At 41.7% G+C, this 25365-nt stretch overlaps 1 protein-coding gene and 1 long non-coding RNA gene across 2 annotated transcripts in view; both read left to right on the top strand.

Annotated features, from left to right (window-relative positions):
- tmtopsb (teleost multiple tissue opsin b) overlaps positions 1-25365 on the top strand; it is a 46387-nt gene that overhangs the window by 2591 nt on the left and 18431 nt on the right. Inside the window, exon 2 of the mRNA XM_030079929.1 lies at positions 7221-7549. Coding sequence (XP_029935789.1) covers positions 7221-7549 — 329 coding nt within the window. The remainder of the gene's footprint in view (positions 1-7220; positions 7550-25365) is intronic.
- On the top strand, positions 23680-24681 carry LOC115378854 (uncharacterized). The gene is made up of 2 exons (XR_003930172.1): positions 23680-23767; positions 24531-24681. It is a non-coding gene; the product is annotated as an uncharacterized LOC115378854 (long non-coding RNA).

The raw sequence follows: 25365 nt of genomic DNA, 5'->3' as shown, positions 1-25365 counted from the left end.
AGTAGGGATGTTAATCAAAAATCCACTTGCATGACAGCTGTCTAATGCAAACGCATGCTAATTTATGCAGGAGCCCTCGTGAATATTCATTACGGACATGAGACTTTGCCACATCCATGCGCCAATTCAGAACACCTGTTAACCCAAACGGTTTGTTAAACTAATCCACAGACATGTCGAGGGTTCACAGCACTGTCAGCATCTTATGAAGACCTTACACCTGTTGCTATGCCGTCTAATCGAACCTTTCACATGGCAAAAAAAGAAGCCTGTCTTTCGAGGTCGTCAAGATTTAAGTGCAAGCTTTGAGTGAAGCAGGTGGAAGCGAAACCCTCTGGCTTTGCCTGTTTGTGAGAGCCAAGACGGTGTCCAGTCCGTCAGTCATGGTATGATGACTGACGGACTGGACATCGTGAGTCATCGTATGACCTGCAATGATTACCCAGACAACATCGGAGCTATTGTAGCATGCAGCTCTTCGCTGCCACTGAAATAGTCTTACACTTGTCTTTAGGGATAAACAGTGATGAAGGAGACTCAGTGGTCTCTTCTCAAAGGGCTGCCCTGTCTTCCAGTACTCATACTACCATACTATTTAGTAGGCAAAAAAAAAAAAGAATTAGTTGTCCCAGTACATAGTATGTCAGATGCAGATGCAGTATACCAGGATGTTCTACTACATCCGGTCAGATTTCACAGCTGACCCACAATCCTTTGCGCAGCAGACGTTACGTCACACTGACTGAGCTGCGTGTACAAGCCACACCCACATACGGAAGACAACACACACACATATCGAATATGACAGAGGACAGCGCAGTATGAAACAGCACCGGCATTTTGACAACAACATTCAAATGTGGCGCTACGGACGGCGGCAGAAGTGAGCGAGAGGGTCAGAGGTCAGGGACGATGTATGTACTGTGTCCCAATAGTATGCATACGCATGCATACTGCATACTACACTGCATACTTTGTAAGGGCAGCTGCAGCACATACTAAAAGTAAAAAGTAGAAGTATGCGATATGGAACGCAGGGCTGGACTCTCGTTAGCGAGCTTAGGGACGTGAAGGGTGGAATGGACTGTTAGGCTATGTATCATAACATCATGAGAACCCAGATATTCCTCCAAAGATCAGGAAAAAGCTGCTAGGTTTGTCGCTTTTAAGGAATAACATGACCAAGGGGGGTCTGAAAACTCGTTAAATCTTGTGCCGTAGTTGCCAAGTTGGAAGTGCCGAGCGAAGGTCCGTGTGATTGACCCGTCCACCTCCTTACGCGACCAGCTGTGTCTTTCTTTCTTCTATGTTGCTGTATGCCTGGCTCCAGGGTCTCATTTGACTGGTTAAGACAGAATGATGATAGGAATAGATGGTAACAGCCCTCTGACCCACTAGAAGGTGCAGTAGGGACACAGAAAGATGAGGAGATGCTTTGCTTACTCAGAACCAGCACGCTGGGTCATTCATTTTACCCTAAGTCTATTCTGCACCATGTCCGATTTTAGTGGGGAGGGTTCAGGCCCCCAGGTGGAAAACCCGTTAAAATGCATCGTAGGGACTCAAAGTGAGCTGCACATGAATCAAAGACAAAGTTTCAGGCACAAGTGGTCCAGAATCCTCACCAGGCTGTGGGGGAGTGACCAGGAAAGACAAAGCAGTTACTTTTCAAAGAAAAAAAAAAAATGGATCTTGAGGTATCCCAAAGTCTAGCTCACCCAAAGCTTATCCAACAAACCTCACTTTTGTGAAACATTTTTTCATACAGTGACTTTTCTGTCAGTTTTTTTTTTGTTTTTTGTGATGCCTTTTATCTGCTACTTCTTAAAGTGGAGCAAATAAACCTAGAGAGAGAGAGACGGAGTGAGCTGATGGCTGAGGATCATTTCTTTCCCACTGTGCTCCTGTCAGCGTTTCTGTGTTATTTGAGAATAGACTTTTAGCTTTTTACTTTCCCCCTTCTGAGTTTAAACAAGTGATTTAGGGTGAATTTAAGTGAATAATCAATCTGCTAATAGACTTAAGTAAAGATCCATGCTCCCACTCACCTCCTCTCTTTTCCTCATTTCTATCTGTCACTGCTGCTTTCGCTGCTCTTGTTTCTCTGCAGTGATTTTTTTTTTGTTTTGCCGTAAGGTCCAAGGAACTTCTTACTTCTCAGGAACTTCTCAGGCAGCCTCCACTCTGTATTTCCCCATATCATATCATTTCATCATAACAAATGATTGCAATTCCTAAGCTGCTTCACAGTACATCTCCTCACATCTTGCTTGCCTGTGTGAGCAGCTGTCCAGACCGGTCCTGCAGGGCCAGTGGATACTCACAGAAATCAGCCGCTAAAGCACACAAAGTGTTCAAATTGATGCTCATTCTCTAATGAGACATGACTAATTAATTTTCACTTAACACATAACCTGGCAACTTTAATCATTTATTTTTCATGATGTTCCTGGTATATAAGGAACTTATAAAGCAATAGCCAAGGCAGTAACAAAACAAAAGCTGGCTGCAGATGTGCTTTTACTCTGAAGTTCCCTTTTGAGCAGCTTAGAGGCTGAAGATCATCTCACACATGCAACCAACTTTCCGAAGTAGGGATGTTAATCAAAAATCCACTTGCATGACAGCTGTCTAATGCAAACGCATGCTAATTTATGCAGGAGCCCTCGTGAATATTCATTACGGACATGAGACTTTGCCACATCCATGCGCCAATTCAGAACACCTGTTAACCCAAACGGTTGGTTAAACTAATCCGCAGACATGTCGAGGGTTCACAGCACTGTCAGCATCTTATGAAGACCTTACACCTGTTGCTATGCCGTCTAATCGAACCTTTCACATGTCAAAAAAAGAAGCCTGTCTTTCGAGGTCGTCAAGATTTAAGTGCAAGCTTTGAGTGAAGCAGGTGGAAGCAAAACTTCTGGCTTTGCCTGTTTGTGAGAGCCAAGACGGTGTCCAGTCCGTCAGTCATGGTATGATGACTGATGGACTGGACATCGTGAGTCATCGTATGACCTGCAATGATTACCCAGACAACATCGGAGCTATTGTACTATGCAGCTGAGGAGCATAATCACTCCTCACTGGGTTGCTCCCACTGGAATACAATAGTCCTACACTTTTTAAAATCAGGCATTAGGGATAAAAATGAAGGTAAAGAGGAGGAGGTGTGGAAGTAGTGTGCTGGAAGGATTATGAGTGGACAGCAACTGGGGAAAACAGTTTGTTGTGTGATTTGCCTCATTCTTGATACAAAACCTGAGAGAGAGACACACACAAGAGATGATCAGATCCCGTGCTTACTCAGGACCAGCACACTGGGTCATTCATTTTACCCTAAATCTATTCTGCACCATGTCCGATGTTAGTGGGGAGGGCTCAGGTCCCCAGGTGGAAAACCCGTTAAAATGCACTGTAGGGCCTCAAAGTGAGCTGCACATGAATCAAAGACAAAGTTTCAGGCACAAGTGGTCCAGAATCCTCACCAGGCTGTGGAGGAGTGACCAGAAAATCTTCGTGACATAACAATTACTTCTCAAAGTTACTTACTAGTAAAAAAAAAAAAAAAAAAAAAAAAAAAGGTCTTAGGCTCTGCTCCAAACAAACAAACAAACAAACTAAACCTTGCTGTTCTGGAACAGGTTTTCATACCGTGATTTTTATGTTGGTGCTTTTTTTTTTTTGTAATCCATTTTATGTGCCACTCTTATTCCTTCCTCATTTTGTTTTTTTGGTCTTTGTCTAACTTTTGCATGGTTGAACAGTATCATGTATGACTAATGCTGCAGTTACATTATCACTCACATTGGCTCCGCACGCAAAAACCATTGAATATTCATAGGAACGACAAGTAAAATCAGCTGCATTCAGAATAAAAGAAGAATTTTTGAGCGTGTGAGTTTGTGAATGTCAGAGTTCACATCTGCTGAACCCTGACCAGCGAGTCTGCACGTAACAAACATTGCAGAGATGATCATCACGGCAGAGGAGGCGTTGGTCGTGGCAGCGTCTTGTTTGCAGGGAGTTGTCAGACAGGAATAGATGATGTCACTACCTGGTTTGCACCACCTGGCTGGGCCATACTGCTCATGTGCATTCAGGCGCTTCACAGGAAGAGGCGAGGTTCACTTGTTAAATACTTCAATCATCAGTTTAAGTCAGAATATTATTCATTAAAGCTTTTATAGAATTATTTGTGACATCTCCTGGGTGCAATCTGATGTTGTATGGTGTTTATAAAAGGCCAGACTCTAGTTATTAATAAACGGACGGACAGAGATGCGGATCAGGACGTGGCAGAAAGTATACACTGCAAAAACTCAAAATCTTACCAAGATTATTTGTCTTATTTCAAGTCAAAAATGTCTTATTACTAGTCAAAATATCTCATTACACTTAAAATAAGACATGATCACCTCAGAAGTAACTTGTTTTTAGACAATTGTCTCTTGTTTCAAGTGAAAATTTGCTTGAAACAAGTGAAAATTTGCTTGTTTTATTGGCAAAATTTGTTTCTTGTTTCTAGCTAATTTTCACTTATTTCAAGTGAATTTTCACTTTTTCCAACTGGCAAACTTTGCCAATGAAACAAGCTAATTTTCACTTGTTTCAAGTGAATTTTCACTTGAAACAACTGAAAATTGTCTAAAAACAATTTACTTCTGAGGTGATCATGTCTTATTTTAAGTGTAATGAGATATTTTGACTAGAAATAAGACAAATATTCTTGGTAAGATTTTGAGTTTTTGCAGTGTAAGCGCTGAATTTGCTTTCCATGGCTTCTGTTGAATGTGCTGTTAGTTTCAGCTCATAGCGTGATGGTAAGGTTAGCATACCTACATGGCAGATCCTTCTAACAGTTTGCATAAGTGCATTTAGAAATAGTGATTAGATAAAATAAGATAAGCCCACACAGTCCCTCACAGTGCTGCAGCAGCAACAATAATTAAAAGTAGTGAAAGTGGCTCTGCATGTGCTATTTCACATATATTGGGGCTGGAAAAAAAAAAAAAAAAAAAAAAAGATGTGTGTGTAGGTGTTATGTACCTGCCCAGGAATCTCACCTTGCTGCCAAATCTGCAACAGGTCACACACACACTATGATTTGTTAATCATAGGGGGAAATCCACTGATATAGAAACCGTCTGTCAATCAACATGTGGGGATATCTGTATAAAAACTGCAGATGTGGCCACACATGAGCTCCTGTCCTGATTGGCTGTCCCAGATAGCACAGCGTAAATCGGCTGAACATCAGAAAAATGCATCTTGCCTATGTAGGTGTGTGTGTTGTAACTCTGTTTTAACTAGAGCATCACAGATTTTGTTGTTGTTGTTGTTGTTGTTAAAGAAAACGTGATGTAATTCTTTAATATTTCAGAACTAATATGTTATTCAGCTTTCTCTTTTGCTAAAAAAAATTAAAATAAAAAAAAATAAGTAGGGTGTACAGTGTGCAGCAGTAATGAAAAGAGAAAGCTCTTCCTCCCTCTCCAAACACACAAACACACATACTCACACACAAACACACACACTTCACATTTAAATGCAGCATTTAGGGACGCGCAAACTGCCAAAGCTGAATCAGGCACAGAAAATTGATTTCCATTACTCTTAACATTTTCTGCCGTCGCTCTCGACACATTGTTCGCCCACAACGCCCACCCACCTCGCCCCCACAAACACAAACACACCACGCTGTCTGCCAATCAGAAGCTGCCATCGTGTAGCGGAGTTGTGTGCTTGTGTGTAATCAATGCCTAAGTTTCCTTGCAGCCTCTGTGTGTAATGGAGGTGAAGTGCCTGTGGTGCGGCGCTTTAGCCCATATCTACTGATTAGCCCTGATTCAAGAGTTAATCACTTGAGCTACAGTTTTTTTTTTTTTTTCCAATGGGACACATTTGTCAATTATGACTCAGCTAATGAGGAATACCTCTGGGTGAATACAAATGGCCAGATGCTTCATTGTTGCCTAAACCAGTGTTTACGCGCACATTTTCTTGTGAGTGAATAGATTTTAGCCTCCTAATTAAGGGGTGTGAGTCTTTGGCTCAGCAGAAATTCAGTTTGATTCACTGGTTGATGATTCAATTGAAGAAAGATCTGTCTTTTTGCGAAGCGATTCAATTTGCAACCCATGACTCGAGTCAGTGCTTTAAGCCGAAATTTAGCGTCTTCTATTCGATCATCCAAAAAGTGCATCAGCTCCCCAAAAAAAACAAACAAAAAAAAACAATTAGAATAAGAATTAGATTAGAATAGATACAGCAGAGGCCCACGCTTTGGATGAAGGAAGACTGAATAGGAGTTGGTGAAATAATACGCAGATTTTTCTTTGTTTAATCGATGCATGTGTTTCAGCTCGTGTCATTCTCAAGGCCAACACGGCAAAAACTCAAAATCTTACCAAGAATATTTGTCTGATTTCTAGTCAAAATATCTCATTACACTTAAAATAAGACATGATCACCTAAGAAATAGCTTGTTTTTAGACAATTTTCACTTGTTTCAAGTGGATTTTCACTTGAAAATTTGCTTGTTTCATTGGCAAAATTTGCCAGTGGAAAAAGTGAAAATTCACTTGAAACAAGTGAAAATTGTCTAAAAACAAGCTATTTCTTAGGTGATCATGTCTTATTTTAAGTGTAATGAGATATTTTGACTAGAAATAAGACAAATATTCTTGGTAAGATTTTGAGTTTTTGCAGTGAAGCGAGAACATCTTTACGCTTTTGGTGTCGCTGTTTCTTTTATTCTATTATTCAGTGCAGGCTTCTTCCAGAATTTTACATCAATTAAAAAAAAATAGATGCAACAATGGAAGACTATTCCTTTTCTTTTCTGAAATAGCTATAATTACTTAAAGGTGCACTCTGCAAAATTGTCTGTGTTTGATTTAAGTGAAAACCCTTTAGACTCAACTGACAAAAGTGTGAAATAAGTACATAATGTATTAGTAAATCAGGATGATTATGTGAACCATGCAGCCACAACCATCACATTTTGTGTCTATTCTAAAAAAAAATAGATTTTTTTTTTTTTTTTAAGAACTGTGAATGATTCCAAGCATTTCATTTCATCTCAGGATGAAGAAAGAGCGATTGATTGTGTGTATTTCTGCGGGCAGACTGATGCGGTTGAATGGTCAGAATTCATCGATGGTAATATATTTTTGTGTTTGTGTGTGTGCACTTGTATGTGTCTCCCTCCGCCTCAGGCATCGTGTCTCTCATTTCCCTGGCTGTGCTGTCATACGAGCGCTACTGCACCATGCTGGCGCCCACGGTGGCTGATGGGAGAGATTACGGCCCGGCGCTGGCCGGCGTTTGCTTCTCCTGGCTGTACTCTGTGGCCTGGACTGTGCCCCCGCTGCTGGGCTGGAGCAGGTACGGCCCCGAGGGTCCCGGCACCACCTGCTCGGTGGACTGGAAGACCCAGACGCCCAACAACATCTCCTACATCGTCTGCCTCTTCACCTTCTGCCTGGTGCTGCCATTTGGCGTCATCGTCTACTCCTACGGCAAGCTGCTGCAGGCCATCAGACAGGTATGAATGTTATGTGTATGCAAATGCTGCATTTTTTTTCTGCATTCAAACAAATCCAGGTCTGGATCTGTGACAAAAAAAAAAAAAAAAAAAAAATTCAACTAGTATGATGAAGGATTTAAGCATAAATAATGAAAGTAGATGTGGAGTTCACCCACAATACGAAAAAAATAAAAATAAATAAATAAATAAAAAACCCACTTACATGAGTGCAATCTGTCCTTCCAGATAGTCTCTGTGTGATTTGGAGACTTCCAGTGTTTCTCCCTTCACCACAACATAATGGGGATGTATAGGGATTTGTTTCTGGAGCTCAAACTGTCAAATATTGACATGTGAAAAACTCACAGCAGCAGCTCTTCCCATCCAAAATCAGCGACATGGATAGTTTAGCTGAGATACATCTTTGCTGGCAGAATGGAAATCTAACCAAACTAAACAGAAACCACCTGGACAGAAAAAACTGCAAATGGCATGAGACAGAATATGCAGAAATCACACCATCCTCGGACCGTTCAGCAGAAAACAGGCCTTCGCCGTGTCCGTCTTCATCCTCATCCTCTCCCTCAGTGCTTACCCACAGGTGAAAGCCAACCCCGATTACTCTCTCGTTGTTGACCGAGCTTTGTCCGCTTGGTGTTTCGCCTCAATTATATTTCCTTCTTTCTGCAGTCCGCAGCTCATGAAAATCTAGAAAATCCAGGCAGGGTCTCTGCAGATACACACACTTCCAGTGACTCATGAGTGGAGATTGAGAGGGATTATTTTTTGCATGAGTCTATACATTGTTGTTTAGGAAAATCCTTCTGCCTTTAAAAAAAAATATTGAAAAAAATAAAAAATAAAAAAAGCATGAGTAACCTAACACACTATAGACGTAACTGAACAAAAATAAAAACTTGGCTTAGCAGTGTTCATACTGAGGAGAAAACTCACTGCCGCCCCATGAGAGGATGAGAGGAAGAGAAAAAATCCATGCTTCTATTTTTTCCAACTTGGACCAGTTCAGTTCTTTCCTCTCCTCCCGCGGTAAGAAAAACCTCTCACGCTTACAAACAGGTCAAACATGCAGAAGCCCTACTTTTACTCCTCACGCCGATCTCAGCCTCTCCGTTTTGGCTTCCTGTTCCTTTTAGAGTTGATATGAGGATTGTATTGATTCGTTTGAGAGCACGGTTTGGATTTCCTCCCTCTTAGATGTCAGAATTTTTAACCTTGCACGACTCTGAAATCGTCAGGCGAGGCCCTTCAGGCAATTACTGGGTCGAGGCTGGGGACCCGAGGCCATCATGCCTTTGCAATCGGGGGCCCCTTCCTTCAGGAACGAGCTGCCCGAGGATATCAGGCAGGCTTGCTTTTAATATCTGATCCCGGGCTTTTCTTTTCTCTATGTCTACTTTTGTGTGGCTCGTTTTTTTTTTTTTCCATTTTGTCTTCTCTTGTTAACTGATATCTTTGTTGATTATTATCGTTATTCAAGATTCAAGATTCAAGATTTATTCGTCACATGCATGAATGTACAGGTACAGCAGCAGTGAAATGTAATTGCAACAACTCCAGCACTGTGCAAGTAAAAAATAAAAATAAAATAAAAAAAATAATAATAATAATGATAATAATAATAAAATAAAATAAAAATAAAGATAAAATAGAAAGAATATATGACATTCCTATATACAATGAACAACCTGTATACAATATACAACAATATACAAAACAATATACAAAAGTACAAATAAGTAGAGGGTAAGTACAAATGAGTTATTATGATTATTATTATTATTATTATTATTATTATTATTGTTAAAGAAAAAGAGAGAGCGCAACAGCAGTGTGTTTCAAGCAGGAAGTGAAACCGATGATCATAATCAGGCTAATGAGCGGAGGCTGAGAGGAAACTAAGGAGCAAACAGAACGGAGGCAAACTGAGGTAGATTTGAGATACGACACCGCGAGCCCCTGGAAGAATCGGGGGGAAATTATTATCAGGGATGGAGCTTTGTGAACACACACACACACACACACACACACACACACACATCAGAAAAGCAGAGCGCTCCCTTATCTGTGGCCTGAACTACTCCACTATCAAAATGCCTCCATTCAGTTTGAAAGGTCAAAACGTGGGGCGCTTATATGGACAAAGGAAGATCTCTTGAGCCTTGGAGGTGGAGAGAAATGGGTAAGAATAGGTGCTGAGACATTCCATAAGACTTAAAGGAACACTTCACCCAAAACTATATAGTCAACCATATAGTAAATGTTAGACCCGATGGCTTGGACTTTTGCTGGGGAGTTATGTTGATTAACTCGACCTCTGAAATCTTTTATTGCGTTGCATTTATGTCGAAAGCAGTTGTACAGTAGAATCGTTTCAAAGGTATGGTGAAAGGATGATCTTCTAGTGTGTTCCTTCCTTGTCTGGTTTGTTGCCGTCCCCTGTGTATTCAGCTCCGTGCAGCCATCGAAAAGCTCCTCACACACAGTATAGCTGGAGCCCCCTCTCAGCTCTTACACACATTCAGGCTCAGTGTGCCTACAAATTGCCTTTGATAGAACAAGGTCAAAAGCTCAGGGGAAAAAAAAGGGAATGCTGTTGAAAGAAGGAGGAACCTGATGACCCCAAGAATGAAAACCGATGCAGACTCGTCCATTTTTCTCCTGAACCAGTGTATGTGTGATTTATCTCACTATTGTTACCCTGGTAGGAAGCAAGCCTTGGCCTAGTATCGCCATATAAACTCTGGCAGGGTTCATGCAACATACTGTCTTTCAGAGGCTGTAGGGGACGATTTAAAGCGAGAGTGAAGATGCTGAAATCATGTGAAACTAGACATCGTCGGCTAAATAATGCTCCAAAGTTCGGCTGAATTTTGGCGAGGGAAAAACTAGCGCGGCTATTTTCAAAGGGGTCCCTCTCACCTCAAGATATGCCCACTGTATGCTAATCCGATGCAGTTTGGGCCACAAACCATGCAGGTTTTTGCATAAAGTACAAATGTGTTATTTTTGCCTGTGCATCCTGGGGCCTCAGCAGCTTTGGAGGTGCATAAATTGGGTTTGAGTGGCAAGCGGAGACTCTTTTGGGTTCAGTGAGCCCAACTTTAACCCAACTGCAGATTTCTCACAGATATCTGCAAATGTAAAAAGTTCTTGACGCCAGATTTTTCCTAAGGGTCTTGGTGTCCTAATGTGGTATTTAGGAGGGATTTTTGACCATTTTCATCAAGTCTCCACTTGTCAAAAATGGGCAGATTTTGCACCAAATCCATGTAACAGATATTATCAACTCAAATTTGCTGCTTATGATGCATAAATACCCTGTGATGGACTGGCGACGTGTCCAGGGTGTTTCCTTGCCTTCGCCCTATGAGCGCTGGGATTGGCTCCAGCACCCTCCCGCGACCCTAGTGAGGATAAGCGGTTTAGAAGATGAATGAATGAATGAATGATGCATAAATAGGCATGGAAATTGTCATCATATGCTTCAGTCATAATGTTCAAAATCTAAATACGCTAGAAATTTTCAAAATTTGAGAAGGCGCCTAAAGAAAACAAAACAAAACAAAAATGTTTATTGCAGTTTTATGACAAGCAAATCTTGACACTGCCTCTCAAATCAATCTTACCCCTTTTCCACCAAAGCGGTTCCAGGGCTGGTTTTTAGCACTGGTTCTTTGTTTTTCCACCGCCCAAGCACCGCCCAAACTGGTTCCAAATCGGTTCCAGGCAAGCACCAACAAGCAGGGGCTAAACAGGAGCCAGAGAAAGAACCGATGACGCGACCCACCACGTCATTGGTGGGCGGGGTTACAGACCCAAACGGGAACAGCGAACGCTATAAACATATAGCCAAACGTAGTCGCCGTTCGTTCCGACCACGAATACGACAGGTAGCCAGCAATAATTGCGTTTTTCGCCTCTGGACTGCAATGTAGGCTTGTAAAGACACGAGCAGTATTTGCATCGCTATGATGGGCCGTCCATTTGTCGTCCATGTTGGTTATTGTGATTCCGAGCGAGCGTCTCGCACACCCACATCATCACGTTTTACGCTGACGTCATGACGTGGCTCTGACGTGGCTCCGCTTGGCTCTCGGCCGATGGAAAAGCAACCGGTTCTTTGTTGGAACCAGTTAAGCACCGGCTCCAGCACCAGCACCGAACTAGCACCAGGTTCTATTGGTGGAAAAGGGGCATCTGAGTACCACTGCTATGTTTCATCTGCTGTGGCCCTTTTATCCCCCCCTGAAGATCCCTTGCCCCCTTTCCATTAAATGGATCTGAAAAATGGGCTGGAGTGGAAGAGGCTAGATGCAATGTTTCATTTCCATCACCCAGAGTCAGGACATGCAGAGCTGTGCAGGGCTGAGTGTGATCAAGGCAAAGTCCATTTGGTTCATAATGTCTTTCTATTATATACAGTGCTTTAGGGACTTGCTGTGCTGCACTGATGTAATGACGGGGCGCTGCCTACAGTCCCTAATGGTGCTGCCATTTGCCTGTTTCGCTAAGCGTGGTTAAATTTATCCGGCTGATTGGCTGAGAAATGCTCACTCCAGGACGTGGATTTGGTGCTGTTTTATGTTTTTATGTGTGTGCGCGAGAGCAGAGTTACATAACACAACACACAGGGGAGAGAGGGAGAGCGTTATCGGCCATCAGCTGTCATGGCTGACTCAGCTGTATTTATGATGATCATCTGGCCTCCTCCTCACTCAACGGGATTCAAGCGTAGGGTTTTCCCTCAGCACTCATGTTTTTGTGTCTGAGACAATGGGGTTACGTAAAAAGCTGTTTTCCATCTGCTCAGTAAGGATGTGTGAAGACAACACTGGTGGCTGACTGATACAGGTTCTGACTTTGTTTTCGTTAACATTCATCACTAGAGACTTCTACTGTCTGACTGTGAAATTGGCACTTGCTGCCTTGTTTTCTCCTGACATCTGTTCCAGTAGCCTCCATGAAGACGTTCAAACTTGCGGTGAGTGTCAGCAGGTGAAGGGAGCGGCACCGCTTTCGTTTAACCCTCCTATTATCCTATTATGTTTGGGGCCAATTTGACCCCAGCCAGTGTTTAACGTCTCTAAATAAATCATAAACATCATTTTTTTTGCTTCATATTTAATGACTTTTCCTAATGTAATGGGCACTACCGGGTAAACATGAAATTCACATGATGATATGTTTTCAATGTCCTGTACACACTTTGTAACGCATCGGTTATAAATAACAAAAATCTGTACTTAGAAATAATATAAAGCCATTACAACACCAAAAATTTATATTTCTTTCCAATTTTAGGTCAATCAGTGAGATTTTATGGTGATTTGCATATTTTTCCATAGTCATGTAACAGGAATACTGGATGTATAAGTGTGGGTGGGAGGAGTTATGTTTTATTTAAAGGGCTATTTAGGTCGTCAACAAAGAAACATAAGGTACCTGACTCATAAACTTTGGTAACAATTTTAATTATAATAATTTTGTGGAGGTTTAAACTGCTGGGGTCAAATTAACCCCAAACATAAAAGATGTTCGTAAATTTGAACATAACAGGAGGATTAACAAAACAGGCGCTTTGCTTTTATTTCAGCAACATGTCGCGGATTTACCGAGCCTCTAAAGCGCTGCTGTTTGCTGGAAACCGCAACTTTTGTATTGTTGGTGCCGGGCGGAGTCGAGATGGATGGAAGCCGTCGATTCACAGGACAACTGACATGCAGCAAATTAACTTTTCAGCGTTGGCATGTCACCAAACCCGTATGGATCTTTCCAAATGATAATGATAATGCAAACCCAGTTCATTTTCATCAGGTGGAAGTTGTTTGAAAGACTCGGTTGCATGCACCCAAATTGCATGAAAAAGTTGTATGTGTTTCTTCGGCTTAAGAGTGCGTCACTTAACCCTTTGGTGCATAGCGGTCACTACAGTGGACAGCTGTTTAAAAGTCATTTTCTCCTAAATGCAATGGTTTCTATGGTGGACCCCCCCCACCCCCCACCCCCCATTTGAGGTTTATGCAGAGACTGTCAGTTCTTGTTGCTGAAAACATATTAATACCAGTATCATGACATGGTAATACCAGTCCTGCATCCTTAAAGAAGTATGGGGACTCACAAAAGTGTTCATGCCCTAAGAAGAGTAAAAACATATAAGAAAAAAATCTTGACTCAGGCTTTCATAATTCATGCATCAAAGGGTTAAAAAAAACACCTAGTTATCTCAAGAGAGGTCTGTCTGAAAAGCTTAACAAGTTTGTGTGCGTGCATCTGTATTTTGTTTCTTCTAAAAAAAAAAAATGCATATCGCTACAGGCTGTTGTGTGTGGAAAGACACTGGATTTTAGTATCAGTCCAGAGAGTGAAGGTGGCATCTTATTTAGCAGATCGTTAAGAGTGCAAGTAAAGAAACTGTGAAGAACACCGAGCAAGAGTGGGAGATGAGAAAGTTGAGAGTTGCGCTCAAGGGTTGGAGCTGAGAAAATGTCAGAGAATTAAGTTGGAAAGCTGGAAATAGGAGTTCAGAACGGGAGCTCAGAGCAGTTTTAGCTGAGCTGGTCTGCAGAGGAGTGTTAATGACAGGATTACAGGGGATTGTCTTCATTACAGAGTCTGGCGAGGCGCTTCATTAAACCTCAGGGCTTTAGACATTCACACCCTCTGTCAGCTAATAACAGGAGACAAAACCTCCCCATTCAGCTGGCACGCCGTGTGTGTGTGTGTGTGTGTGTGTGGTGTCTTTGCAGATGTGTGTTTCTCTGTGGGCGCTTACAGCTGACGTGTCTGACTGTGTGTGTGTGTGTATCTCTGTGTGTGACCGTATATGTGTTCTGGGTGTCTTTGCACATGTGTACAACGTGACTGCACTGACAAATGCATGATCCTGATCTTAACAAGTCAATTTGTCGTTTTTTTTCTTTAAACAAGTAAACACATCTGCAAGTGGGATGAGATGTTCCTACTTTTTTCCAACGCAATTTTACTTTTTTTCAGGAATTTCTCTAGGAACAAGTTTAAATATGTTCAGACAAGACAGAATAAGACAGATCAGCCCACTAAAATCAAGAAAATGACTCTTATTTTGGGGTTGACACTGATTTTTTTCCCCCCTTGTTTAAGAAACAAACATATAAAAGAGGAGATCAAGGCCAAGCCCGCAAGGAGACTTTTTTTTAAAACAGGAATATGAATTTTTTTTGAAAATATGGTGCTCCTTTTGTCACGTGGACGGTGAAAAAGCAACAGTTTGAATGCTCTGATGTCCCTGTTGTGACTTTTTTGCACGCCGGCCTCACACAGGCGGCGCTTTGATCATGACATATAGTTATTTTCCACAGCTTGTATTCATTTGTGGGTTTTTTGGAGGAGCTCAATTCTTCCTTTGTCCGTATAAACCACTCACCTTGTTTTTATCATTCCACTTCACTGCAAAAACTCAAAATCTTACCAAGATTATTTGTCTTATTTCAAGTCAAAAATGTCTTATTTCTAGTCAAAATATCTCATTACACTTAAAATAAGACACGATCACCTCAGAAGTAACTTGTTTTTAGACAATTGTCTCTTGTTTCAAGTGAAAATTTGCTTGAAACAAGTGAAAATTTGCTTGTTTCATTGGCAAAATTTGTTTCTTGTTTCTAGCTAATTTTCACTTATTTCAAGTGAATTTTCACTTTTTCCACTGGCAAATTTTGCCAATGAAACAAGCAAATTTTCACTTGTTTCAAGGGAATTTTCACTTGAGTTGCGTGTTTAGGAAAAAAATCTGTCTCTGTGTGGTCAGGGCCAAAATAACTTGCTAAGATGGAGATTTTTTGCAGTGTGTATCTGTATTTTGCCTGCAAGCATACAAAGTAAGTGTCAAAGAAGTATGGTTGCCTCTGTGTTTGTTTGTGTGAAGCATCATGCATGTGCTAATGTTGCGTGGGCTGGTGTGTGTGGCTGTCTCTGCGACCCCGACTGGCCCTCGTCTTCGTCTCCTGAGTGCATTAAGTGCAGAGTTGCGGTGTGTGCACAAGAATTTGACGTACCGCGCCATTTGCTGGTTCATGTGCCGTGCATCCGAGTGCTTCTGCGGTGCCTGCGAGCACAATTTACATCCAAATTATTACTTATTAGCTGCTGCCCTTTTCCAGAGTGACTAACAATAGCTGGGTTTTCCACCCAAGTGATTTTATGTGAATAAAGATGTATTGGACAAGAGAGAGAGAGAGAAAAAAAACAACAAATTAAAAAATAAATGGAAACAGCAAAGGTCAATAAAACTCAAAAGTCAAAGAGGAAACTGTGGTGGAAATGCATTTGTGAAATAAATGCACACACCAAACAAATGGTTCAGTTTTAAAAGCCGCTTTGGGAATCTTCACATACTGCCTGTAAAATATCTAATATGGTAAAAAAGCCATTCTCATAGTTTTTTATTTCACTCTTAAGTTTTTATTCAACACTTACTTTGCAATATTTGGGCAAGCAATGTGAATGTGTGAATGTGAATTTAAGCGATCTTAGCTGTTGGAAAAGGGATGTTTTTTGCTGCTGTAGCCCACAAGATAGGTGCATTTTTCCATAAATATGACCCAGTGCTGCTTTAAGAGTGGCAGATGCATCCACATCTGCTGCAAGTTGCTAATAAAGATGCAGCGCAACGTGCAAGAAAAGGAGCGGAGAGGAGGAGTGGTGGAGTCGGGACGCTCAGAGAGTGATGCTTCAGACTTGTTTCTCTTGCCAGTGAAGCTTTTTGACTTAATTAAAGTGAGCTGAGGAGAACAGAGCCAGATGTAGTGCGATGCCTCCCACCCTCCTCCTCTCTGCCTCTGTCAGATTAGGAAGAATGGCAGCTCTGTTGATGGATGCTTGTAGTCACAGGGAAGGAGAGAGAGAGAGAGAGAGAGAGACAAAGAGGATATGAAGAGTTATGGCTGTGTTTGTCTAGTTTATCAGGTTGGAAGCCAGGGTTGATTGCACACACTTTTATCATTTTTTTTTTTAAACTGGTAGATGCAAAGTTGCCCTTCTGCCTTTCTTTTATGCTACCACACACACACACACACACACACACACAAAGAGAGAGAGAGATAGGAAACAGAGGTAGTTTACATAAGTTAACTACCGTAATATAAAACACCCTGGCTTTATTTAAATTCAGTTTAAATCAATTAGAGCTAATAATTGGCCACTTGGCAACCATGTCACTCCTGGAAGGGGCGTTCGTCTCTCTGTGGTCCTCCATGTTTTCCTCCCCCCTTTTGGCTTCAGGCGTTTTGTGGGACTTGAGGGTCCAGGTCGAGGGAGGGGGGGTTGTTCTCTATAAACTGTGCGCGTGTAAAGCCCGTTTGAGACCGCATCTGTACTCTAAATAAACTGGAACAGGAACTTTGTCTTTATCTTATTCTTCATCTAGCCACATTCCATTGAAAAGTATAATCTGCTCACATTGTCATCTAAAGAAATATAAATCTGCGCTCTCTCTGTCACTGGTCCAAGCACAGTAGTCAGGTTTCCATCCAAATATATTGAAATTTTTGAGCGAATTTTGTCAGAATGCGCAAAAGAAAATGCAAATTTATGCCTGTTTCCATTCTTTTTGCTTTGCGATTATTGAGAGGAGAGTGTGCCGTGAGATGACGCCATAAGATAGCGTCTGTGTGTCGACTGAACAACAACAAACACTCAGCTGACACTCAACAGCTGATCAGGGACAGATTCCTCCTGAACTTGTCGGCTCTTGGGAGAAGTCTGCTTACTATTTTGGCAGCGCTAACTTTGTACCGAACCATCCTAAATAAGGAATAAGAGACTGATAATAATAATAATATTAATAACTAATCATAAGACTGTAGCATAGAAGTGTGACGTGGTATCCGGTCCAGTCATCATTTATTCGCAAAACCTGTTTCCACAGCAAAAAGTCAGATTTTCTTTTATCGATACGCTGAGAAATCCACCGAATTTCTGGCGTTTCCATCCAAGTTTTTTTTTTTGCAGTTTCTGAAAATGCGAATAAAATAGGTGGATGGAAACCCGGTTAGTAGCTGCTCATTGGCTGATCTTAAAACAGCAGTGCTGCCCGCCCACTCAGCTGAAGATTTTGTTCAGTCCAACGTGGCAACCCGCGACTGCTTAACGAATTGAATTGAATTAAGTCGCTCGCGTTTGAACCGTGTCCTCTGACCGAAAGGCGGCGCCGTTTTCTCACCCGAGCGGCTCGTTCAGTTCGACGCAGCAGCTGGAGGATTTGTTCAGGCTGAGCGCCATGAGCTCATTCAGCAACCGCATCCACGTGAAAACACAGTGGGAAAAAGCAGGGTCCTTGTGGGTTGGGGTGCATGAAATAGTACAGTTGGGAAACCATTAAATGCACAAAAAAAGTATGGGGCGTCCCCGGTGCTATAAGTCAGAGGTGCTTTAAAGCCAGAGAGCTGAGGCGGTGCAGGTTTCACGGTGCAGCGTGATAAGCTGCTGGGGGAAGAGTGCCAGGCTTGAAACACACTACAGCACTACAAGCTGCCCTCACCAAGCCTGTAATGCACCCATTCATTTATTGCTTTAAGGATCATGTGATTTACAGCCAACAGTGATGCTGTAAGGTCTCCAACCTGTCAGATTCAGCAGCTGACTCAGCAAATCCAAACAGCTGGCAGTCATACAGTACACGGGGCCTGTAAGCAAATAAACATGAGTTAAAGTAAGTAAATACACTACTCACAAAAAGTTAGGGATATTTGGCTTTTGGGTGAAATTTATGGAAAATGTAAAAATTTCACGCTACAGTGATATTATATCATGAAAGTAGGGCATTTAAGTAGAAGCATACACTGGTGATTTCCTCATCTCAAACAATTTCTTGAAACAAAAGCCAACAACAGTGGTGGATATACCACAACAAAAAATGTCAGTGTCAATAACTTGTCATGTGCCCTTGAGCATCAATTACAGCTTGACAACGACGTCTCCTGCTGTTCACAAGTCGACTTATTGTCTGCTGAGGCATGGCATCCCACTCTTCTTGAAGGGCGGCCCTCAGGACATTGAGGTTCTGGGGTACAGAGCTCCGAGCCTCTACACGGCGACTCAGCTGATCCCATAGGTTTTCTATGGGATTCAGGTCTGAGAAAGTGCAGGCCACTCCATCTGAGGTACCCCAGTCTCCAGCAGCCGTTCCCTAATGATACGACCTCGATGAGCTGGAGCATCAAACACCTGATGTGAATTTTGCTGTTAAACTCCTTGTTAGAGAACAGCAACTTGTGCAAAAAGTATTGAAACATTGAACAGTTGGACATGTGCATTCAAAAGTTTACAGAAGGTCACATTAAGTTCACCTGTAAAGGTTAGAATGCATTTTAGCTTCATCCTGAAATTTCACCCGAAAGCCGAATATCCCTAACTTTTTGTGAGTAGTGTAAGTCAGTAACTAAGTACAACCCCTGGCAAAAATGATGGAATCACCAGTCTTGGAGGAAGTTCATTCAGTTGTTTAATTTCATCGGAGGTGGTGCAGCAAAGTACTAGTGGTGTGTTGAGGTGTTCTTTTGTTGTTGTTGTTTTTTCATGATTCCATAATTTTTTCCCCTCTGCTTGGTCTAAAAAAGTAACTGTTACTGACTACCACGTTTTTTTTTTTCTTGATTTCTTTTAGTGTTTCTTAAAGCCAGAAAGTTGCCATTTGAAATGACTTTAGTTTTGTGTCATGTCAGTGATCTGCTTTTTTTTTCTACAAAATTAAACAACTGGTGATTCCATAAGTTTTGCCAGGGGTTGTATAAGAAAGTAAGCAGAGTTTTAGATTAAATGACAGACCTCATAATAGTTTTAAATGTGCAGGTCCAAGGATGCTCTGGTGATTTTTGTGCAACTCCTGCAAAGTACATGGGACTAGTTAGACTTCATTTGTTTGGCAGTTTTTAATAAAAAACAGAAGACCAGAAGACAAAAGTCTCTTGGGGCCGGCAGTCTGAAAAGATCTGAGGGCTGCAGCATGTATTGTTGGTATTTTATTACATTGCTGCCTCATTCCTTTTTGTCTGCCTGATTGGTTGTTTGTTTGTCAGCAGATTATCTGACTCTGCAAATCGGATTAGCAGGTTGTTTTTTTTTTCATGGGGCAAAGAGGAACCAACTCACTTTTCATGCCGACTGGCCCAAGCGGGTTGTAGGGATGTACAGTGGTCTCTCATTAATCGCGGGAGTTACGTTCTAAAAATAACCCGCAATAGGTGAAATCCGCGAAGTAGTCAGCTTTATTTTTTACAATTATTCTAGATGTTTTAAGGCTGTAAAACCCCTCACTACACACTTTATACACTTTTCTCAGACAGGCATTAACATTTTCTCACTTTTCTCTCTTGTTTAAACTCTCAAAGTTCAAACCTGCGTAGAAAAATAAGTCCAGTAAAAAAAAAAAAGCATGCAAAATTGCACTAAAAAAAATCCGTGAAACTGCGAGGCCGTGAAAGGTGAACCGCGTTATAGCGAGGGACAACTGTACCCGAACCCGAATACGATATTCGGAAGTCCACAAATTATGCTTTGATCCCGAATAGGTTTTCTGTCCGAAGTTTCTCCTCATTATTCAGGAGCTTTTTTCTAAAGAAAAAAAAACGTTTGGATGCGTGTTTTGAGCCTGATTTTGAGCCAGTTACAAGACATCAAAAAAAAATGTAACAATGGTGCGTGTTTTGAGTCAATCACATCCATCTGAGACTCTGCCACACTTTGGTTTTGGTGAGAGCCCTCAGGCTCAGTCCCTTACGTCATCACAGAGGAGCAGCAGGTGGATAAAATGGTGGATACTTTTTTTTTTTTGAGCGTCACAGCCCTCGTGAAACAACTCGTTTCACCAGCAGAATTTGATCCATTCAGTCCGATTACATTTGGAAAGTCTAGAAGAGCCACACGATTAAATTATTTTATTCCCATTCTAGTTCGCCGAGAGCTAAACCAGAAGTTAGCCGGCTACCTCGGCGGAAGTCTCTAGTGTACCCACCTCCGGTTTCTTCCCGAATCCGAATAACGAATCCGAACCCGAATACAAACAGTGCAATGGCTGTACACCCCTAGCGGGTTGTGGCGGCGGGCGTGGCGTTCCATAAAAATCATCTGACTTGTGAACAGATTCGGGAAAACGTGAAACTTTGCGGAAAGGTTAGTCATGTGGTAACAAAGAGCTGGTTCGTTTTTTCACTCCGAAAGAGGGTGTGCGATTAGGTTTTGGTGAACATTCAACATGTGGAACCGGCATGTCTTGGCAATTACATAGTTTTGGCAGAGGAATATGTTTTACTCAGCGCTTCCTAGTTTAGGATTGTTTTTTTTTTTTTAATACATTTTTTAACTGTAGACCACTGCTATAGCACCACCAGTGAGACCAAATTTTAATGGGCATCTTTTGGCATGGGAACGCAGTCAGCAGGTGACAAAAGAGACTGAACGACTCACCGTATTGCTCTCACCTCACACTCGCATGCCGGGTGCTTGTCACCTCATGAATGAATGAATGAGGCTACGTTTACACGGGTATTTTAAAAAACGGAGACATTTCCCTTCGTTTGTGCCCTTCATTTACACGCAAACGGCGAATTCGCCTCTGAAAACGATTCTTTCTAAAAACTCCGGCCAAAGTGGAGATTTAGGAAAACTCCTGTTTCGCGTTTGCATGTAAACTGAGAAAAACAGAGAAATACAGAGTTTCAGGCAGCCGACGTCACATTATGCACCAAAAGTGCGCGCAATGTTTACATTTGGCTGTGGTGATCATAGACATGATATATGTATATTATGTCTATGATGGTGATGATCATGGATGCATTCACAGTAGCAGTCGCATTTCTGTTGGTGCAGACACTTTCCATATGTTTGCATTTGCAAATACAGCTGCTATTTTTTTTTTTTCATTTTCGCCTTTTTTTTATTTCATTCTTCTTGATCTTGATTTTTTTTTTTTTTTTTTTATTAGTTAATTCAACATAGAGAGCAGGTATACATTTGAAAGCAGCCTCTATACAGTCAATAGCGGGGACATCTGCTCATAAACAAAATAATGAAAAAAAAAAAAAAAAAAAAAAACTAACTAAGGTTGGGCCACAACAATTATTACGTTTATAACTAAGTATCCATGATTATCACATATAGAAAAAGAAGAAAAGAAAGAAAAATACCTGCACTTTCACACAATTTTTTTTTTCTTTTTAACCCAACCCACCCCAACCCATCACCAGAGATCATTCTGTACATTTCATTACACTTTACAAATAGGATATTTCAGTGTGTCCTTATACATAGTGGGCAAAACGACTCCAAAAGACAGACAAAGCAAAAAAAAAAAAAAAAAAAAAAGCTGCTTTTTTATATCGAGGAGCAGAGACGAATGAGGGCTCAGATTTGGGTCCAACCTGGGCGGACTGCTATCTGGTTTGGCTTCTGATTGGCTTGCATGGCTTTCTCCTCCTTCCTACCCCGCCGCCCATAGGCTTGGGGTAGTTATGATGGCGCTCGACGGCGTATTTATGCGGGTTGATGTAAACGGAAACTTTTTTGAAAACGATGCCGTGTGCACGATGTTATTTTGGAAAACAGAGGGAGGGAAATATTCGTCTCTCAAAATACCCGACTAGGTGTAAACGTAGCCTGAATGAATGAATGAGAATGAGAATCAGTGACTTTCCTGCGACTGTGCTTTTAATGAAGCCCGTTTTTTTCAGAGCAACATATATATCGCACAATCTGACCAGACGCTGAACTCATTTAAAATTTGACACAGTGCCGCCGGCGAGCTGATTCGACTTGTTCACTTTAAGCTGTTGTACAGATGAACAGCTGATAGGAGAGACGACACACCACGTCTTCAGCGGCGCTCGGTGTGTTCAGTCGGGAAAGCTGCCGTTAATCAAACGTCTGTACACCACAATTAGCCGCCCTGTCATTTCAGAGTCGAGATGCGGAGATTAGGCTGTGCCGTGTGTGTGTTTGTGCGTACGGCTCGGGCAAATTTGGTTATTTCTTTTTGACAGTGACGGGAGTGAAGCGAATTTGAGTGAAACTGACAGCGAGAGATACGGCGATGAGGCAAGAGAAAGAAAGACGGGAGTTCAAAGTGAAGTTGAGATTGGCATCAGGCTCGGTTTCCATCCAGCCGACCACATGGGACTCTGTGTCTGTCACTTTAGTCCCCCGTGTGGATATACATGCCCGTGTGTGTGTGTGTGTGTGTGTGTGTGTGGTGTTCTGTCAGCAGGCTAGGTGTAAGGTTACCTGGGGGAAGATAATGTCCTGCTTACACGTGCATCTGCTCTAGCTCACGGATGCAGTGCCCATACACACACACACACACACACACACACACACTCACGCAGTTGGCAGAGTGTGATTAAACCTGGTGTGTGTACTATGAAGAAACCTGAGACCCAGAAATGAGAGGGAGAGAGGGAAGGAGGGGGACGAGGTGGTGCTGTCATTGTTAGGCTGTTTGGCAGCAAAATAACAATAAGAGGAAAAGAAAAATAGCTTTCAAACACTGACAATAGGATAGAATGAAGAAAAGAAAGATTTAAAAAAAAGAAAGAAAAAGCGGCTTCGGGACACGTTTTATGCAAATGACAAAAAGCAGAGAGAATGAGAGCGAGAGGCTCTGAATGATTCCTCTCTGGCGCAGGCTTTTGTGTGTTTGTGGTATTCATGATGATTTGTACAGCAGTTGCAAATATCATACGGCTTTGGAAATGTCTGTGTGTATGTGCGTGTGTGTGTGTGTGTGTATTTGCATATTTCTGTCTGACTGATTTGTTTTGTTTCCCTGTTTCCTATCACGGATATTAGGCTAATAGCTCTCATTTTCTAAGCGTGACTCCATCGGCGTGAGGGCTCGCAGCAGCAGTGCTCGCGCCGCTCCATATAGAGCCTGTAATCAAACAAGAAACGGCTAATTTAGCAAAATGACCGATAGCACAAAAACGAAAGAAATGACGGCACATTAGATAAGCGGAGTCCCTCATGACCCCTTAAGAGACTGAATCCTCCATGGACGACGTTGATCACACTTCATTTCATTGGCCTGTCCAGTGCTCATATTCAACTTTGATGCTTGCTGTACATTGACCCGTTTAATGGAAACACTCTGACGGTTTGGTAAAAAAAAATTCCCTTTTTCCGACTTGCCTGGACTGAGACAAGATGTTCGATGCCATTTTCACCGCTGTATGTCCACTGGTTTGGTTCCCAGTGGGTAGCATTTGACGTTAGCTTAGCATAAAGACTTGAAGTCTATAGGAGTCGTTAGCCTAACTCTGTCAAAGTGAAAAAAATAAACCTCACAGCAACTCTGAAGCTGTCTTATTTATACAGTGTATCATGTGTATCTGACATGCACATCTTTGGATTTTTTTATTTATTTATTTATTTATTTTTAAATTTTAGGAGAAGTTCTTCTCCTAAACCAATAGTCTAGTCATTTTATGAAAAACCCTTGGACAAATTGCAAGAGAAGCAAACTCAACTGATTTTGTATCCTCAGTTTGTCCTGAGTGAGGGAAAAAAAGTCCCAAGGAATCCCATTGGTGGAAAGTTTTGAAAATCACCTATTTATGGCCACATATTACCAAAAAAACACCCTTTTTAACACACAGGGGAAAGGGATCAAAATTTTACTTTCAGATATCACTATAAAAATTCACAAGTTGATTACACACACAAAGACAAGAAAAAAAGTCAATTACAAGTTCTTTGAATTATTCGGTTCTCACATGCATATCACACATTATCTGATTTGATATGCGCTAATTGGAATAAATGCCAGAACTGATATTTAAAGGTTACTATATATATAGCGTGAGGTTGTGTTGTGATTCCTTGGGACTTTTTTCCTTCACTCAGGACAAACTGAGGATACAAAAACAGTTGAGTTTGCTTCTCTTGCAATTTGTCCTGGGTTGACCCCAATTTTGGCCTAAAATTACCGGACTATGTCCACTGGTTCGGTTCCCAGTGGGTAGCATTTCATGTTAGCTTAGCATAAAGACTTGAAGTCTATAGGAGTCGTTAGCCTAACTCTGTCAAAGTGAAAAAATAAACCTCACAGCAACTCTGAAGCTGTCTTATTTATACAGTGTATCGTGTATTTGCACATCTTGGGATTTTTTTTTTTTTTTTTTTTTTTTTAATTTTAGGAGAAGTTGGATGGTGGAACAGTGATCCGCCCACCGTTGAAGGTTTCGGTAGATCTGGCAACTTCTCCTAAAACTTCTCCTAAAACAACTCTTCTTTTTAAATTCAAAGGTGTGTATTCCCGAAGCCTCGTTTCAAAACCCTTGTGGTGGCTCACTAGATGCGACCAGATAATCTTGGTTCAAGTTCAAGTTCAAGTTTATTTCAAGTCCAGTATCACTGTTTACAGTCTCAACGGGCTTTACATACCCACCAATTTACAACAAACAGGACAGGACTCCCTGATTTAATCCTCATAGTGTGAGAAAAAAAAAAAAAACAGCTGTAACAGGGAAAGCCACTCCTCAACAAGAACAGAACATTTGCTGTTTGGGTTGTCTGACGCTCTGAAATCGAGCCCAGCTTTGAGCAGACATGTTGGGTGGTCCGACACAACACCCATGCCACTTACATGAGGCAAGCACACACACCTGAGGGGTCCCACACACACACCTGAGGGGTCCTACACACAGCTATTTAGCAGACACACAGTCATTTGCCATACATCTCCATCTTAACAAGACATAAACCCTGTTTTTTCCCTCAAAACAGTGAAGAAGCGAAGAAAATCTGCCAGCGGGATGAGATAATCTGGTCTCGAGAGGATTTTTTTTTTT

The sequence above is a fragment of the Myripristis murdjan genome, chromosome 20, assembly GCF_902150065.1.
Source record: "Myripristis murdjan chromosome 20, fMyrMur1.1, whole genome shotgun sequence".
NCBI lineage: Eukaryota > Metazoa > Chordata > Actinopteri > Holocentriformes > Holocentridae > Myripristis > Myripristis murdjan.
The sequence above is the reverse complement of the archived record's forward strand: the minus strand, read 5'-3'. Positions and strand labels throughout refer to the sequence as shown.